The 19,194-nt window shown below is 44.9% G+C and overlaps 1 protein-coding gene across 1 annotated transcript in view; it reads left to right on the plus strand.

Annotated features, from left to right (window-relative positions):
* Positions 1 to 1,036: 1,036 nt before the first annotated feature.
* GREB1 (growth regulating estrogen receptor binding 1) overlaps positions 1,037 to 19,194 on the plus strand; it is a 107,777-nt gene continuing 89,619 nt past the window's right edge. The window contains exons 1-2 of the mRNA XM_017854034.1: positions 1,037 to 1,129; positions 17,396 to 17,639. Of these exons, the coding sequence (XP_017709523.1) occupies positions 17,483 to 17,639 (157 nt within the window). The 5' untranslated portion in view covers positions 1,037 to 1,129; positions 17,396 to 17,482. The remainder of the gene's footprint in view (positions 1,130 to 17,395; positions 17,640 to 19,194) is intronic.

A 19,194-nucleotide genomic window follows, 5' to 3' on the forward strand; every position in this document is an offset into this window, starting at 1 on the left:
CTCCCCTCCCCTCCCCTCCCCTTCCCTCCTCTCCTCTCCTCTTCTCAGAGGGTCTCACTTTGTCATCCATGCTGGAGTGCAGTGGTGTGATCACAGCTCACTGCAGCCTCTGCCTTCTGGGCTGAAACGATCCTCCTACCTCAACCTCCTAAGTAGCCAGTACTTCAGGTGTGCACCACCACACCCAGTTAATTTTTATTTTTTGTAGAGATGTGGTCTCATTATGTTGCCCAGGCTGGTTTCCCACTCCTGGGCTCAAGCAGTCCTCCCACCTCGGCCTACCACAGTGCTGGGATTACAGGTATGAACCATTGTGCCCAGCCAATAGCTACTGTTTTCTTGAAGATTTCTATAGTGGTAGAAATGGTTTAAATGAGAGAAGTGTAAGAATGTGCATCCTGGGACTCTCCAGGGAGTTTTTGTTGTTGGGGTATTCCATGGTATTCACAGCAGAGTTATTTGAAGGGACACGTGCTTGCTTATGTGCCTTAGGTCCGTGCTACCTGTAATCCTTCGGAGGCAAGCCAGGCTGCCAGCTGATTGTCTTCCACGGCAAAGCCTGTGTTCTTCTCCTGACCCTTTGTTCTCTGCACAGCGTACTGTGGCTCCACTCCAAGTACACAAACTTCCATGTAGTTTAAAAAGAATCAGTTTAACTGCTGGTGGTTAGACAGATTGGTATGTACCTGTGTGGAGAGCACTGTGACCCAGCAAAACACTTCAGGGCTAAGAAGACACGAAAACGGTGGCATTTGCCATCTGACCCGGCAGGCACTGGGCAGATGAAGCTCCAGTTGGAAGGGCTACTGCTGATTTTTTTTTTTTTTTTTTTTTTGGTTGTTGTTGTAGCTCTGGGAGCAGATACCAGCTCTGAAACCTTTTCCCTGGCTGGCTTGGCTGCCTCTCCCTGCCGAGCAGGGTCCAGGGAGCCGTGGTGTCAGGCAGACCCGAGCCTGGCTCTGCACAGTAGGGCATTACACGCCCCACGCATCCTCCTCCATCCCCAGGCGCAGATCAAAGGCACAGGCTGGGAGGCAGGAGGCCCTGCACACTTTCCACCTCTGCTGGGCTTAGCCTGCTCTTGGCTGGTTGGTCTGTGGAGTGCCTGAAATGACCAGCTTTTTGTAAGGTATGGTTTATTTGACTTTGCAAGCGAGCACCTGCTTTTGGGGGTTGGAGAGGTTTGTGTTGACTTGTTACGAAGACAGCTCTGGCCTGTGTTCAGCAGAATAATGGCAAAGCATGGGCCTCTAATAAGGTTCAGGGGAGCAGTAAACTGAGGCAAGTCCACTGAGTGAATGGGTGTCCTTATTTTTATTGTTTGAAATGATATCCAAAGGGGTTGCAGATAATTAGTTTGTGTTCTTATGAATGAGATTCGAAACACTTCTTGGGCCCTGCCTGGTTGGTTCTAGAGAGAAGGTTTTCAGTGGTTTCTACTTCCCTGGCTTTATTCTGAAAGTCCTTCTCTTCCATTCAGTTCTTACTGCAGTTGGAGGGGACATAGCTGATAGCTTTGTAGTTCCATTTGAGAGCACTTAAAGATGTTCTTCAAAGAAACACTCTCTGACATTCTGTGCACAGATGTCAGAGCAGCTCGGGGCTGAGCTGTGGCTGTGGGTCAGGCAGTCTGAGTTGGAGAGACAAGCAGATTAGACACCAGTCGCCTCTCAGCCCAGCTTTTCTCCCTTCAATAACACCTGTGGAGTTTACGAGTTCCTCTAGGGAAAATCGGAGAAATCTACATGACAATGATGCCTTGTTTCCTGCTAGGAGGGCCGGCAAAGACTTTATAGGAGACCATCCTGCCGTCTCAATGCGTTTATTGCCGTGTCATATATTGGGGGCTGACTATGACCACATTACTGGAGCACCCCATTCACCCCATTCCCATCCTTCCTTGGCTGTTGAAAATGAGACAGGTTGAGGGCGCAGTCCTGAGAGTGTTGCTTTTTTCTAGTCTTGTTTTCTCAAACTTTGGACACACCAGAAGTAAGTCACCATGCTTGTGCGTTGGCTGGGGAATTCTTCCAGTTAGAATGTGGTTGTAGGGAAGTTGGAAAAGGAGGGAGCATGGGTCAGTGGTTTCTGGAATTTGGGGTGTTCTGGTGAGATTTGGGTGGGGTCATGTCCCTGTGGCTGGCCAGGGTAGTGGCCCTGAAGGGCCAGGTTGGCAGGGCTTCTAGGAGAGGGCCATCTCCCAGAAGGAGATGGAACCCCAGGTTGGAGGGTACATGGTGTATTTTGGATGTGATTCAGAATGGAGGCAGCGAGGCAGAAAGGGAAGGGAAAGGGAGGCCGGGCAGGAAGCCAGGGTTGGGGTTTCACTCTTGTAGACTTGACTCTAGACCATGACCCTTCCTTCTCTGCCATGGATCCTTCTGGAGGAGAGGGTATCACACCGCTTGAGGCTTTGTGCACAGGCGGGCTCTGTGGGCATCTGTGAATGAGTGGATGGCAAGCGAGGGGAGGCCATGGGGATCGGAACACTTGGCATCCTGACCTTGCAGCTCTCTCTTCAGACCCCCATGCCTACTCTTCTCCATGACAGTGACACCACCACTGCCTCCGACTCTTTCCAAAGCCTGAGGTCAGCTAGACTCCTCGTGCTGCTCATCCTGCACAGATGCAGTCTTTAGTTCTCTTTGAGTCTTGGTCTATTGCAGTATCCTCCTAGATGCCTTCCTTAGGAAGCTGTAGGAATCTCTCAAACACAGCCTCATCAGCCCTGCTTAACTCCTTTGGTGACTTGACATGGTTAATTTCAAACACCTTAGCAGGGCTTAGGCTGAACGGGCCCCTCGTTGCCCTCCTACCCCCTGTCCCTGCATACACCTCATGCTGGAAGGACCTGTGTTGCCCAGGCACACAATAGGTGTCTCACCCTTGGGTCAAGCCGATGCCTTGTATACCTTCGCCCCTTCTTTTCAGACAGCAAACCTGTACTCAACTTTGACGACTGAGCCTTCCATGAGGCCCGCCAAGACTGACCTTATAGAATTTTCCATTCCCTTTTCTGTTTCCCTCCAGGCCTTCTTGCCTGCATCTCTTCTATTTTGCATTACACTGCTGACCTGCAGTTCCTGTGTTTCTGTGAGGTTCTTCAGGGCAGGAACTGTGTCTAGTTCAGTTTCACCCTTCGCTCTAAGTGGTAATGAAATATTTCTGCTAAGGATCCAATTTAGATTATGTAAGCATTTACCTTTGTTTAAGGCAAAATCATGATTCTGGAAGAGGAAAGTTCTTTGCTTCTCACAGGGCAGGCATAGAACAGGCCAAAAGCTGTCCATGTGTGGCTTGGGACAGACCTGGCTATCTGTACTTGAGCCCTGAGACCCTGAAGGCCTGCAGCTGCAGCTGCTCTTGGAGCCTGGGGTGGCCTGGGTGGTGGTGGAGCAGGATCTGCAGCGTGGGATCATCGGCAGAGTCAATGCCATTCAGATCCACTCTCCTGTAAGAAACTGTTCTGGGCTCTGAGGGGAACAAGGGGAAGAGGAGTATTGGGTGAGCTTCCTTGCTGCATTTAGCAACTCAGTCCCTGGGGGAGGTGTAGACACTGATACACTCCCTGTGGCCTCAGGGAGAACAAACCCAGAGCCCAGTGAAGGTGCAGTATGAGCAAAGTGCTGGGGGAGGGCAGAAGAGAGAGCAGTTGATTTTGGCTTAAGTGTAAACTGAAGAGAGAACAGACACGGGGCGGCCCGGGGCGGCCGAGCAGCAGTGTGTTCATGAAGAAGGAATCAAAGCGCACATCTTGTACTTTGATGCCCATAGGAAGGGCTCTCCTCTGGCCCCTCCGGCTTTGTTTGGAGCAGAAAACAACAAAGTAAGTTCAGGTAACACCTGGGGCAGTGGGAATTAGTTAATTAGTTTTCTGGAATTCTAACAGCGGTGGCATCCCGGGGGCCTAAATTAAAGCCTCAGGTGTGTTTATTTGGTACACCTGGGGCTTTAAATGCTAATCCAAATGCTTTCAGACAGGACCTCAGTCTGTTTCTTTCTCTCTGTAACCTTAAGCATGTGGTCTTCCTTTTCCTCTTCTACTCTCCTTTTTAGGGGGTGTTTTCTGGGGACCTGCAGTGTCCCGGGCACCATGGGAAGTAAAGAGGTGACTGGAATAGTCTCTGCTGTCAAAGCCCTTCAAGTTTAGTTGGGAAGCTAGCAGAAGAGGGCATAAGCGACTAAATGATATAATATCTACTCAGAGAGGCACGTTTCAATAGGTGTACTCCTAAGGAAGCCAGAAGTTTAATTAATTCCATTGGAGAAACTGTTCTGTGAGAGTGAATAAAATTAAGATTAAGACTTAAAATTAAGTCTCTGGTTAACATCTAGAAATTAGAATTATGGGCAGTTAATTCCAATTTTAGAGAGGAAACTGGAACTTATTAACATCTAGTTTATGCCAACTCCCCTACATGTTAATTTAGTCCTCACTATAGCCGTGTAAGGTGGTTCTTAGTATCTCCATTTTATAAAAGAGGAAATGGAGGTTCAGAGAGGTTAGGTAACTTGCCCACGGTCACACAGCTTGAAAGCAGCATAACCATGAATCAGGCCCCTGGTGGTCTTATTGAAAAGTGCATGCTTTTACCACTATAGCAGACAGATTATGAACACTTTGCAAAGCCCAAGTTTGAGAATAATTTTTGATGTTGGTGAAGTCCAATGATAATGAGAAGTTGATTATCTCCTAACTTGAAGGGACCTGTAAGGCCCTCTCTGTGATTCCTGCTGGTTTTGATCTAACTGGATGTTGCGACTGGGAACCCAAGAGCACTGTGTTCTCAGCACCTCGTGGGCCTCGGTGGCCATATATGTGCGCACGGGGGTTGAACCCCGATGTGTGCTGCTGGGTGGTGTGAAGAAATGGGTACTGATGCCTGTCTGTGAATGGACTGGGCAGTGGGAAGGAGTTGGGTCTGAGGAGTGGGCAGTACAGGGAAGCTGTGGTTTTATTTTTCTTAGCAAAATGACAAGTGTGCAGCACCCAGGAGCACCTAGAGCCAAGTGTTACCTAAGGAAGTGAGTCCCAGCCCATTTTGGGACTCAGCGCTGTTGTTGACAGATGGAGGCTTCATTTAGACAGAGGTGCCTCATTGCATGATTGGTAAAAGGTGGAGTGAAGGGACCTCAGAGAGGAGTAGGGAAATCATTCGGACCCTGATTTTAGTTGGATGCTTAACCCTTCTAGTCTGAGAGCTATGTATGTATGTATTTATTTATTTTCATTTATTTATTTTGAGACGGAGTCTTGCTCAAGTTGCCCAGGCTGGAGTGCGGTGGCGTGATCTCCGCTCACTGCAAGCTCTGCCTCCCGGGTTCACGCCATTCTCCTGCCTCAGTCTCCCGAGTAGCTGGGACTACAGGTGCCCACCACCATGCCCGGCTAATGTTTGGTATTTTTAGTAGAGTCGGGGTTTCACCGTGTTAGCCAGGATGGTCTTGATCTCTTGACCTCGTGATCTGACTGCCTCGGCCTCCCAAAGTGCTGGGATTACAGGCGTGAGCCACCGCGCCCCGCGAAGCCTTTTAAAAGAAATCCATTTTTTACCTGTGGGCAAACCTTTGGATGTTCTATTCTAAGGAGGGAAGAGGAGGGGAGGGGTCACTCTAAGGAGGGGCCAGGGCAAGAATGTTTTCCTCGGAATGGGCTGGAGTCAGAAGGCTCCTGCTCTCATCCCCAGGGAAGGGCCCACAGTGCTGAGGGTGCAGGTGGAGGAGCTAACACTGGCCGCCCATCTGTCCCGCGCCTGTCTGCCTGCTCACCTCCACGCAGGGGACGGGTCTGCAGGCCACATTCTTAGAATGCTCTCGGTTTTCTGTTTGTTTGTTTGTTTTTTAATTGAGACAAAGTCTCACTCTGTCGCCCAGGCTGGAGTGCAGTGGCGCATTCTCAGCTCACTGCAACCTCCACCTCCCGGGGTCAAGCGACTCTTGCGCCTCAGCCTCCCGAGTAGTGAGGATTACAGGCGCCTGCTACCACACCCGGCTAACTTGTATTTTTAGTAGAGACAGGGTTTCACCATGTTGGCTGGGCTGGTTTCGAACTTCTGACCTCAGGTAATCCACTCGCCTCCTCCTCCCAAAGTGCTGGGATTATAGGTGGGAGCCACCGCACCCGGCCCGCTCTCGGGTTTCTTTGTCTGGCTAGAAATGTTTCTTTTTAGATGAGGCTACAAAATGTGTCCCAGGCTGGAGGGCAATGGCACGATCTCGGCTCACTGCAAACTTCGCCTCCCAGGTTCAAGCGATTCTCCTGCCTCAGCCTCCGAGTAGCTGGGATTACAGGCTCCCGCCACCTCGCCTGGCTAATTTTTGTACTTTTAGCAGAGATGGGGTTGCATCATGTTGGCCAGGCTGGTCTCGAATCTCCTGACTAAGGTGATCCACCTGCCTCAGCCTCCCAAAGTGCTGGGATTACAGGCATGAGCCACCACACCTGGCCAATCAGCAACTTTCTATGGCAGCTCCCCTTTTGGCAAAGCACCATGATGAGAGGACCCAAGGCAATCCTTTTCCTAACCCAAAGTTTTGAGCATGGCTGGACAAGTGAACACCATTTTTAAAAAGCAACTTAAAAAAATGCATCCTTTTCTCAAAGAAAAGGGATTAATCTTTCCAATGAATCTTTGCTTTCAGTAAAGCACACTAAGGGCCATCATTGGACATTCTAAAATTGTTCCAAATGTGTGACCTTGGACAAGTCACCTGGCCTCAATTTCCTAATGTGTAAAATGAGAACCACGTTACCTGAGTTTTAGGACTGTGATGAAGTAAAGTTACAAATGGAAAGCAAGAAAAATCTCTGCACAAAGTAGTCCTGACAGCAGCTATTGATTATTACTTAAAATGTTTGGGGTTTGTGTTGCTAAAGAAAATAACAAAGATGGCCAGGCGCAGTGGTTCACACCTATAATCCCAGCACTTTTGGAGGCTGAGGCGGGCGGATCACCTGAGGTCGGGAGTTCAAGACCAGTCTGACCAACATGGAGAAACCCCATCTCTACTGAAAATACAAAATTAGCCGGGCATGGTGGCGCATGCCTGTAATCCCAGCTACTCGGGAGGCTGAGGCAGGAGAATCGCTTGAACCCGGGAGGTGGAGGTTGCGGTGAGCCAATATCGCGCCACTGCACTCCAGCCTGGGTGACAGAGCGAGATCCCATCTCAAAAAAAAAAAAAAAAAAAAGGAACAAAGATGTGAAGACAAAGAATGCTTTTACATCCCATGCCCCCTCCCTTCATCTGCAAAACCAAGACAATAATACTTTTGTCATTGAGCTGTTGGAAGAAAATTTCCTGGCACATAGTATATAGGAAAGAAATACTGGTTTTCTTATTCTTCCATTCATACTCTCTCTTTCAGTAAATAAATACACACATATATATGTATACAACGTATGTCCTTACTGATTTATAAGAACATGGACATGTTTTTATATGCTTATATGTGGTTTATGTATGCATGAACCACAGTATATATTATTTGCATTATAAAATATATATACACATAGTTGAAGTGAATAAATTAGCTATAAACTGAAGTTTTGATATTTTTTATGTGCTCACTTGGGATACATGTTGTAACATACAAGCTCTGTAATAGGGACCTTACAAGCTTTCTCATGTGGTTCTGGGAGAATAGGTAGAACCCGCTCTCGAAATAATTGCAGGACTTTCTTGGCTCCCAGCATGATGAAAACCCTGCCGTGCTCAGGAGCGCGTCTCACTTTTTGTGTGAATGCAGGCTTAGTCTCTTTAGGCCGAGTCTCTAGTGCTGTCCTTTAGAACTTTAAAGGAATGCCTTAGCTTTCTGTAAAATCAGGAAATGTCTTGTCACTACTAGAAAGGCACCAGAAAGTAATGATAATACAGATTTATAACTCTGAAAATGAGGATGTCTGAGAATTTTACATTCTGCTAGTTTAAACTTTTTTTTTTTTTTTTTGAGATGGCGTCTCACCCTGTTGCCCAGACTGGAATGCAATTTTGCAATCTCAGCTCACTGCAATCTCCGCCTCCTGGGCTCAAGTGGTTCTCCTGCCTCAGTCTCCCGAGTAGCTGGGATTACAGGTGTGCCACTACGCTCAGCTATGTTTTGTATTTTTAGTACAGATGGGGTTTCACCACGTTGGCCAGGGCGATGTCGAACTCCTGACCTCAAGTGATCTGCCTGCCCCGGCCTCCCAAAGGGCTGGGATTACAGGTGTGAGCCACTGTGCTCAGCTGTGCCAGTTTAAATTTCTTAACACTACTTCTCCTGGAAGAGATTCTTTGGAGATGGGCTTTTAATTCCAGACCAGGCACTAGCTGTGTGTCTTCAGACAGGTCCAACCTTTCCAAACCTTACTTTCTTAGTTTCTTCATATGGGATAAAAGTAGGGAGAGAAGTATCTAGAAGACAGGGTTGTTGGCAGGATGAAATTAGACAATTCTTTACAGGTGTCCTTCCTTTGCTATCGGGCTGCAGTCTACCATGAGCTTCAGCTGCTCTTCTACTGAGCTTCCATAATAATATCTGTCATTCTACTCTTGCCGGCCTTTCGTTTATTTTTAAAATGTAACCATCCTTTTTTCAAAAAATATAAATATGCACACAGTCTAAAAAGTTAAATTATAAACTTTAAAATGAAAATGAAAACCTATTTCTACCCCAATTCCTTCTTCCTAGAGACAACCATTTTTAAATTGACAAAATTTAAAACCATTTTTAAGTTCTTCCCTTTTTTTCTTCTCTGGAATTACCTCTTTATTCCCAAGTAACAGCTGGTGTTGCCATTTATTGTTTGTGTCTAGGCCATCTTTTCATTCTTACTGTGGAATATGAGAATTTAGCTTTCTTATACCTCTTTCCTTCTACTCCAAGAACACACTGTTAGCCGGTGCAGTGGCTCACTCCTGTAATCCAAGTGCTTTGGGAGGCCGAGGCAGTAGAATTGCTTGAGCCCAGAAGTTTGACACCAGCCTGGGCAACCTAGCAAGACCTCCGTCCTTACCAAAATAAGTTATCTGGGCATGGTGGCATGTTCCTATAGTCCTAGCTACTCAGGAGGCTGAAGCGGGAGGATTGCTTGAGCCCAGGAGTTGAGGCTACAGTGAGCTCTGACTGCACCACTGCACTACAGCTGGGCAACAGAGCAAGACCCTGTCTCAAAAAAAACCCCAAAAAAACCCACCACACATTCTCACATGCACATAGCCAGATGTGTGCACACATGTGCATATACCCAAACATATGTGCACACACATGCACAGCTAGACACGTGCACACATGTGCATATACCCAAACACATCTTCACCCACATGCANGGAGGATTGCTTGAGCCCAGGAGTTGAGGCTACAGTGAGCTCTGACTGCACCACTGCACTACAGCTGGGCAACAGAGCAAGACCCTGTCTCAAAAAAAACCCCAAAAAAACCCACCACACATTCTCACATGCACATAGCCAGATGTGTGCACACATGTGCATATACCCAAACATATGTGCACACACATGCACAGCTAGACACGTGCACACATGTGCATATACCCAAACATATGTGCACACACATGCACAGCCAGACACATGTACACATACCCAAACACATATGCACACACATGCACACACCCACATACATACACATACACATGCCTTTCCCTTTTCTCATTCTTCCAAAATAGTTACATCAAAATTTTGTTTGAATCAGCACTCACCATAGACTTACAGTGTGCGTAACTAAAATTTCAGTCATTGTACATCTTATTCTTCCTGTACCTGTCAATAATATATCCGCATATTCTGATAGAACTTGTAAACTCCTTTCAATATCATTGAACACATCAGATAATTAAATCTGTTACCCTGTTTTCTTCTTGGAAACCTCCTTCCTGGAGCCTTCTGTCCCTGCTCCAGTGTGGATCGTCTAGCTGTTCTCATCACCACCTTGTGAGTTCCCTCTCCTTCTCCCCTCTGTTGGATCCCCCATCCTGGCCCCCTGGCTTCACAATTGTTAATTTACACCACTCCCCAGTAGTTTCTTGAGAAAGGGAACTTGGGAGATAAATTGTTTTGAGATTTTGCATTTCAGAAAATGGTTTCACTCTACTCTCACTTTGATTGTTATTTTGGTTGAGTATTCTAGGTAGGAAATAATTCTCCCTCAAAATTTTCCGGGCATTATTTCATTATTTCCTAGTGTCCAGTATTGCTTTGGAGAAATCCAAAGTCTTCCTGATTATTTTAAGCCCTTGAATGTGACCTGTTGTTTCTTTACCTCTTTATCTCCAGGGTTCTAAAATTTCATGGATGTGCCTCCATGTGTATCCTTTTCATTTGTTGTGCTGGGCTCTTGATGGGTCCTTTAAATCTGGAAATCTATGGTTTTCAGCTCTGAAAATATTCTTCGGGAATATCATTTTCTCCTTTTTCTTTTTTTATTCTTCTAGAACTCCTTCTGGGCTTCATGGATTGATCTTCCAGTTGTCTTTTTTCCCCCCACGAACCCCTGAAGAGTTTATTTTCTAATAGAATAAAGATATTAAAAGGAAACATTGAAATGTTTTCTCTTTGTGGGTATTCGCTGTCTGATTAGTCCTTTCCTAGGTAACATCTCAGTTGTCCTACTTTAAGACGAAAAAAAGAGAATTGTTAAATGTATAAATAGGAGCCACATTAATGAAATGTTTCAGAGTAGCCTTCAGCGTGGCCAAGAGTAGCTATTTTTCTCTCATTTTGGAAATAATATGGTAGGAAAATGACATTGAAAACTACTGAAAAAACTTCGGCTTCGTACTATAGTTGTCCTGTGATGTAATAAAATCATTTCCATTTTCTTCTCTTTTCCATTCTTTGTATCTTGATCTTCAACTTTGCCTTGTAGCCCTTCTACTAAAGTTTAAATTTCTGTTATTGTTTAAACAGTTTTTAAGAATTCCTTCTCGTTTTCTCCATGTTTACGGTTCTTGTTTTGTGGATACATTATCCCTCTGAAGATATTAACTGTGGCAGATGTGTTTCCTTTATGGTTTTTGTTTGCTCTCTTTTGCCTCTTTATTTCTTTTAGTGTCTACATTTTATGTGTAAGGATTTTCTCAAAAGCCTTGTGATGCTGATGATCTTTGGATGTCTGCTTATTTTTAAGTCAGCATAGAAAGTTGCTGATTGGCTAGGTGTGGTGGCTCACGCCTATAATCCCAGCACTTTGGGAGGCTGAGGCAGGTGGATCACCTTAGTCAGGAGATTCGAGACCAGTCTGGCCAACATGATGCAACCCCGTCTCTGCTAAAAGTACAAAAATTAGCCGGGTGAAATATTAGGCGGGCGCCCGTAATCCCAGCTACTCTGAGGCTGAGGCAGGAGAATCGCTTGAACCTGGGAGGCAAAGTTTGCAGTGAGCCGAGATTGTGCTATTGCCCTCCAGCCTGGGAAACAAGAGCGAAACTGTCTCAAAAATAAATAAATAAATAAATAAATAAATAAATAAATAAAATAATAAAAGAAAACTGCTGGTTGACTGCTGGACCTCACAGAAGGTGATTAGATATGGATCTATTATACTGAGTACCCCCAATTTTCAATATCTGTCCGTCCTTAAGCATGATGTACTTCAGGGGAGCCAATGGGAGAAAAGAAATGAGAGAAGGGATATTGCATCATTTGAGTCAATTTCCCTGTTTTCACCCCTGCGTCTCATACCTGTGGCCAGCTATGTCCAAGAGTCCAGATTCTCTTTGGTTTAATTTGTCCTGAGTAAACTCCCAGACTTCTGCAGAGAAGGGGAAGGGGCAGCTCGGGAAGGGAGAGAGAGTCCTCCCATTCTTCAGCCCTACTTTTCACCTTGTTGCCTGGAATTCCTAAGCCTTCTCTGGGTTCTGTACGTTTGAATTGGTTTGCTTCTCAGGATGCCTCACCAAATTCATGACTGGGCTTTAGTTCTGACTCTTTCTAAGTCTAGCCCTACTTCTCCTCTGCTTTGAATATGCTAAGTTTTGTTGGCATATCTTGTCTGCTGTGATTTTCTCTCCTGTCTCTTTGTCTTTGGGGGCTTATACCTGCACATTCCTTCATTGTCTTTTTAGTGAGGTTTTGAAGGGACTAGAGACAATGCATGTTCTCCATCTGTCCCATTTCACCAGAAGCCTCCTCTCCTTTCTTTGTCCCCGCCTTTAATAGTTGCTTGTCTTCCTTGAAGCTTCTGCCCTGCACTTATTCTAGTTGAACTTCCACTCAACCTAAAAATTCTCATTCTACCCGAGTCCTCTAAAGGACACAGATTTACCAGTACCATGGGAGAAGAATAGCTCAGGTCAATGTCCCAGCCATCTAGGGCATGTTGAGATAGCTCACCGTTGCCACTTCAAACTGACCTGGGTCAGTTGGCTTCATCTGGTCAAGCCCGTGGGTGCTTCTGGGGTCAGAAGGGCCAGTGGAAGTTAGGTACTGGTGCTGGGATTCGAACTGACATGGAGCTGTGTTTGAGGTTGATTTGGTGAAACACACCCACATCTCATCGCCTCCCATGAAGCCCACCAGGCAACCAGTTGCATCTCCATGTACAGAATTTCCAAGCAACTTTTTGTGCCTCACTCTTAAAGATAAGCAGATATCAAAGGTCCTATTGAAAGAGTGTCCGCCCGGCCTCCTGCCTGCATGTCCTCCCTCCAGTTTTATCCCAATCATTTCTATCTGATTGACAGGCATTATCTTTACTATCATCAGTTTCTAGCTCTGCGGCTCCAGGGAGTGACTGTCACCTATACGATGTCTGATTTTCACCCTTGGGTTTCTTTTTGTTATTCTATCACTATGTCATCTTGTAAACCATTTACTCTTAGGCAAATGAACTTCTTTCTTTTTCTAGAGTATGTCTGTTCCCTTGGAGTTTTCATGCCTTTGCACTCTCCTGTCCTTTCCTCAAATGCTGGTCTTAGTTTTTTTCCAGAAGTATCCTACTCAGCCCTCCTGGCCTGCTTCCAGTACCAGCCCCATTGACAACACAAGTTCTCACTGATTTCTCCCCACTTTTAAGTTGTAGTACTTATGGACAATAGTGCTTTTTTTTGTCACTTGTCATTTATAATCTGAAGTTCTTTTCCTGTGAATGCCCAGATTTAACTAGAAATTAATGATCATGCACTGAATATACTGTGTCTCTCTTACTCTGTAACGAACAATCAATTTTTCTAAGTGCCCATTTTACAGATGAGAACACCAAGGCCCGGTGATTAAATCACTTTGTGCGGGGTTGTGCCTGCTCTTTACAGACTAGTACAGCCAGGCTTTTCTGCATTCAGGTGAAGGCTGTGGTTTGGCCCTCATCACTGCCCTGATGGGCACTGCTTCAGATTCTGTAGTTGAAGAGCATCACACACCAGCCTTAAGAGAAACTGGTCCAGGCCTTGGAATGCAGGCGGTGGATGTGATGTGTTAGGGCATGGAAGAAATCCCACAGGCAGTTTGCAGACTTGAATAACTGCAGCAGGGGTCTAGCAAAGAGACCATGGACAGAGAGTGAGTGGTCAGGGCCAGGCCAGGGAAAGAAGGACCATCCCAAGGAAGCCTTTTCTTTTTTTTTTTTTAAAGCCGGTGAATCCAAGGAACCCCCACAACTGTTTTAATGCCAAGGAAACCTCTTGTAGGTGTTGTCTCCATGTGGCGTTTGGGAGGATTGAAGCTTTAGTGTTTGACCCTGAACTAGGCTCTTCTCTTTCTGGGTCTTTAGTTCTCCACTGGTCAAATGCAGGATTCCAGTGGGTCAAAGAGCTCTGGATGTGCCTCCACGACAGGCCTGGTCTGGCCCGAATCTTCCTCACCCGGCAGGTGTGGATTTGCAGTCAGGGCCTGTCTGTAAGGTAGGGCCCTGCCATGGTATCTAGAGAGTCCCCACACTGTTTGGTTGTGGCCACAATGGAATAACAAAAAGAACCACAAATTTTAATACTGTTGCAATGCCTCCTCATTCTTCTTTAGTGGTATGTACTTACTGTTCTGATGTCAAATGCATCATTAGATAGGGAGTGGTATTTATTTTTTCTTTCACTATTTATTTACAGATATTAAAACTTTGATGTTTGTTTAGGGCTATAAAATAAAGTTTTAATTTTGTGAGTGTGCAAACTTTACTGGGCGGGCATGGTGTCTCCTGCCTGTGGTCCCAGCACTTTGGGAGCTCTCTTGAGCCCAGGAGTTCGAGACCAGCCTGGGCAACATGGCGAAACCCCGTCTCTACAAAGAATGTGAAAATTAGCTGGGTGTGGTGGCATATTCCTGTAGTGCCAGCCACTTGGGGAGGCTGAGGTGGGAGGATAAGAGGTTGCAGAACCGAGATCATGCCACTGCACTCACTCCAGCCTGCGCAACAGAGTGAGATCCTGTCTCAAAAAACAAACAAACAAAAACTCCACTTTTCTATGCCATGTTGTTTTTGCTTCTCTCTTTCTCCATCTGTCTCTTCCCCATTCTATTTCTTTTTTTTTTTTTTTCAGCAAGTGTTTCTGCAGGCTATGTATCTCTAGATTCAAATGTGTCATTTATAAAATGGGCTTCATCATACCTCTTCCGTGGGCTACCGTGTGTGAAGTAGGGAGCGTGCCCAGTGTCTCGCACGCAGTGGCTGGACAATGGATATTACTTTTCCTTCTTTGTTTTTATTGCCCCATCTACATCAGGCCGACATGTCCCTTCACTGCTGGGGTCTCCTGGGTGCCAGTCAGCTGTGAGGTCAGCTGAACAGGACCTTGGGCAGGGAGGGTCTGGATGCCCCGACGTGTTCTTTCCGTCAGGGGACACGATTCTGCAGGGGCTGCATGTAAAATGAGTCTGACTTAAAACTTCTTCCTGTGTGCCTTAAGCTCTGTAGACAAAGATGCTATGGAAATAGAGGGCATTTGGGATGTTATTAGTTGGCGGCAGCTTTAAACATACCACCCTGAGTTGAGAATAATGCACGTGTCCCCAAATGTGGCTGGCAACCCCTCAGTCACATATTAAAGTCTGCAGCAGATCAAGAAACAAGGCAGACGACAGGACCCTGCAGGCTCTTCCGCTCTCTTGTTAGGTGACTCCGGCTGCTGACCTCTTTCTTTCAGGAGCACTTTCTTTTTGTTGGGGCTAATTCCTGAAGCAATCCTCCCACAGCTCATTTCCCCAGGCTATAAGCAGAGGCTGACCAAGGGGCCCTGTGGTCAGAAGTTATTGCCACAAGCAGGAAGTGGTTAATGCCTTCCATTTACTTTTAGTTGGAAGAGGAAAGGCTGAATCTTCCTTACAATAGGGGCAGGAAATCAACCTGACTATACCAGTTATGATACCTTCCGCAGGGAAAGCAGAGCTCTTTCAGGGCACCAAGGATGACATCTTGAAGCTACTCTGCCACCAACAGAACAAGGACGAGGGGAATTTATTCTACATGGCTTGAGTGAGAGTGAATGGGAGATCTCTGCTGGCTGGTGAAGCCAGTCGCAACACGCGCGTGTGTGCAGTCATTGTAGACGAAGGCAGGAAACTGCCATTCTGTGGTCATTTCAGTGCAGGCATCTGGTGCCATTTTGTACGTCAAATGCTACTTTAAAGATGAACAGGATAGTAGACAAGAGACATACAAGGATATAGAACAGTTGAATAATCTGATTGATTTCCTTTCATCCCTTGCAGAGTTGACGAATGTCTTTTCTCATATCTGAAAAACTCCAGCAGGTATATGGCAACAAGAAACCCTTAACAAGTTTCAAAAGTAGAGTTTCTAAAGACCACAGTCTTGATTATAATCTATTAAAAACTGGAATAAATAATATGAAGCTGAACTCACCCCCCATCACTGTCTTGACTGTTTAAAAATTAAACACACACTCCTGTATAATTAACGGATCAAAGAGGGAATCAGAGGGAAATGATAAACTGTCTAGAAAGAGAAGAAAAGGAGAACACTTCACACTAAACCTTGTACCATAGCAAAGGAGGTGCCCAGAGGATAACATGTAGCCTTAAATGTCTTCGTTGTTAATGAAGATGAAAAATAAAGATGACAATAAAGTAACTGTTTTGAAAAGTTTGAAAAAAGTACAAGTTAAACCAAAAGGAATTAGAACAGAAATATAACAAATAGCTAAATGTAATAAAATAGAAAATAAATGGAAAACATTAAGGACATATACACATTTAAATGCCTGTTCTTGGGAAGGACTGAAAATAGAAATTTAACCATATGTATAATCAGGGAGAAATGTCGGAACAAATATCAGCATTTTCACTCAAGGGAAGCGGCCATTAAAATTATTCTAAAAACATTTGCAAGAGGGTTGAGCAAAATGCTTATGTCAAGGAAAAAAAACCAATAAAAATGTGCATTATAGTATGATTATAATTATGTGAATACAATCTCCCGTCCCTTCCCACCTGCAAGTTCTGCAAAGAATTAAGTCTAAAGCAGTACATCAAAATACATGAGTGGGAATGAAGTATTGATTCATGCTAAACAGATGAATCTTGGAGACATTGTGCTAACGTTAGATAGAAGCCAGTCACAAAAGACCTCGTACTGAATGATTCCATTTATACAAAGTGTCCAGAATGAGCAATAGAGACAGAAAATAAATTAATCATTGCCTCCAGCTGGAGAGGTTGGAGGGTTTCAGAGTGATGGGTCTGAGGTTTCCTTTTGGGGTGATGAAAGCGTTCTAAAATTGATCGTATGATAGTTGCAAAACACTGTGAATATATGAAAAACCATTGAGTTGTCTACTTTAAGTGGTAAGGTATGTGAATTATATCTCAAGCTGCTGCAGAAAAAAATCACAGGGATTCTCTGTGATTTTTGGGGGGATAGAAAATAAATCTCTTGGGGGATAGAAATGTCAGTGATTTTCCTCGTTTTCCCACTCCTCTGTGATTTCCACGTTTTCCAGATTTAATTCTGTATTACTTGAATCATGGAAACATTTAGTAGATTAAAAACCATTGTAAAGGAAGAATGAGAATAACCAGCCTTTTACCAGCAAAGACAATGATGGGAGGCCTGGTAGCCTATCTTTCGGGAAGGTGGGGGGAGGCCGGCTCCTCTAATCCTCAAATCTGGGAATGGTTGTGGTGGATTGCTCAGTTGCCATCACTTACAAGAGTGTCAGAGGGCCCATTCGTCTCCAGGTCATGGAAAATGAAACGTCATTCGTCTAGGAACTCTCAGGGGCAGGACCACATCTCTGGGAAAAGTGAGAGTCCTGTGAAATCTGGGGATGGCAAAGAGGCACCTCTAGTGAAATATTCTAAGAGGTGTCAGGCTCTGCTGAGTGCTAAATTAGATAAAGCTGTTACTTATATAACTTCCTGTAATTGCCCAGCAGTAGCTGCAGCTGAGGACAGCCACCCTTTCTTGGTCTCTGCTGAGCGGAGGCTACATGACCCTTCCTCCTTGCAGTTGTTTCACCTTCTGCCTTGCGTGGAGTCAGACTTTTGCACCGAATCTGAGATGCCATTTTAAACAGAAGACTCCATTCTCTTGAAGATGGGAAATTCTTATGCTGGACAGCTGAAGACGACACGCTTTGAAGAGGTCTTGCACAATTCCATCGAGGCATCCCTGCGGTCCAACAACCTGGTGCCCAGGCCCATCTTTTCCCAGCTGTACCTGGAAGCTGAGCAGCAGCTTGCTGCTCTAGAAGGTAGGAGATGCGCATTGCTTTTATTTGTGTATTTCTTTTATTGTGCACAGTTAGTGTTAGCACCAGAACTGGAAACTGTTTTCTTTATGTAGAAGATGTTGAATCTAGCAGAAAATAATTATTAGAAAAAGAAAACTGTGTACAAGTTCTTAGTTTGGCTAAAATGTAAATAAGTGTCAGCCGTAAAGTTGCAAGAAATAAAATTATTCATTGAATCAGTAGGAGAAAGGAAGAGGACAACTTGTTCTCAATCGGTTGTTACTTATGCTCTTATTAGAAGGTTTGACATTTTCACTTGGAAAAGCAAGAAATTTTGACCCTCAGCAATATATTCCTTCTCTTTGTCCTGGGATTCATGGCTATTATCTTTGCAAAGTAATAGTAGGTACGAGAACTCTTAGAAACTTTTAAAAACCAAAAGCAAACCCTTATAAATTTAATATGTGCCAGGAATAAAGAACTAAATTCTCTTCAGGCATGGGGATGACTTTTTAGAGTTTATTTAATTATGCAGAGAATGAAATGATTGTTTTTTTATAGCCATGTGTTTTCGTGTCAGAAGTAACCCCTCAGCGATCCATAGTATGAGATCGCTCTGTTATGGAAGTTCTTTTTGTAAGTTGATGTCTTTGAAATTACCCGCAGACTTCTCTTAGCTATTGAAGTGAAAAGGGGCTATGCTTTAAAACAAAATTAATTAACTAGAATTAAAGAAGAAAGCACTCAGTGAGCCAGGTCTTGTGCTGGGGTGGTCTTGCTGTGCGTGAGTGTGTATGTGGAAGGGGATGGTTGGGTTGGAGAGAATTGCACCTAGAGAAAAACGAGGTGTGGAGGTCTTATCTTCAAGGGGCCCCACACTGAGCTTGTGTGAGATCTGATAGTTCCTTATTCTAGCAGGGAGGCATTTTTGTGTCATTGTTTAAAACATTGTTACTAAATTCACCTTGCAAATGGCCCTTCTAAACCCCTGGAAGAACTGGATCTGGGTCTGAGAGAAACTAGACTGTGGTCAAAACCATGCATTAGGAAAACCAAGAATTCTCTGGCATTCACATCAAAAGCACCGATGTTTTCTGGCATGGGAGACGTGACTGATTTTATGGGGAGCTGAGGAATGGCTGGAGAGTATTTTATGGACTGTTTTTGGCCAGTTGAAAGACTTTGGTGGAATATGAATTACCCAGTCATCCTCTACCTCTATAGTATTGAAGAGCTTTGTGGCTAATGATGTGTTAGTAATAGTGATACTGATGGTAATGTTTATTTGAATGATACCTTAAAATCCACAAGGTGCTTTCACTTCACAAGCCGAAGTAATTGAATTCTGTGATTTGGGAGGATGGAAGGGTGGCTTGCTGGAAGCTTGACTGACTGAGCAGCACTTGCACACTCAGCTTTGGCCAATCTCTGAGATAAAAAGGGGACAGACAAGGGACTGAGTAGACTCAGGGTTGCCCAGAGTGGGAGAGAGGAGTAGAAAGCCCTTTGAGGATTCCAAATCAGCTTTCCCTCCTGTTGAAAGATCTTGATAGCTGCTTTCTGCCCACCTTTAACT

This window comes from Rhinopithecus bieti, unplaced genomic scaffold (assembly GCF_001698545.2).
Source record: "Rhinopithecus bieti isolate Rb0 unplaced genomic scaffold, ASM169854v2 scaffold_1530, whole genome shotgun sequence".
Lineage (NCBI taxonomy): Eukaryota > Metazoa > Chordata > Mammalia > Primates > Cercopithecidae > Rhinopithecus > Rhinopithecus bieti.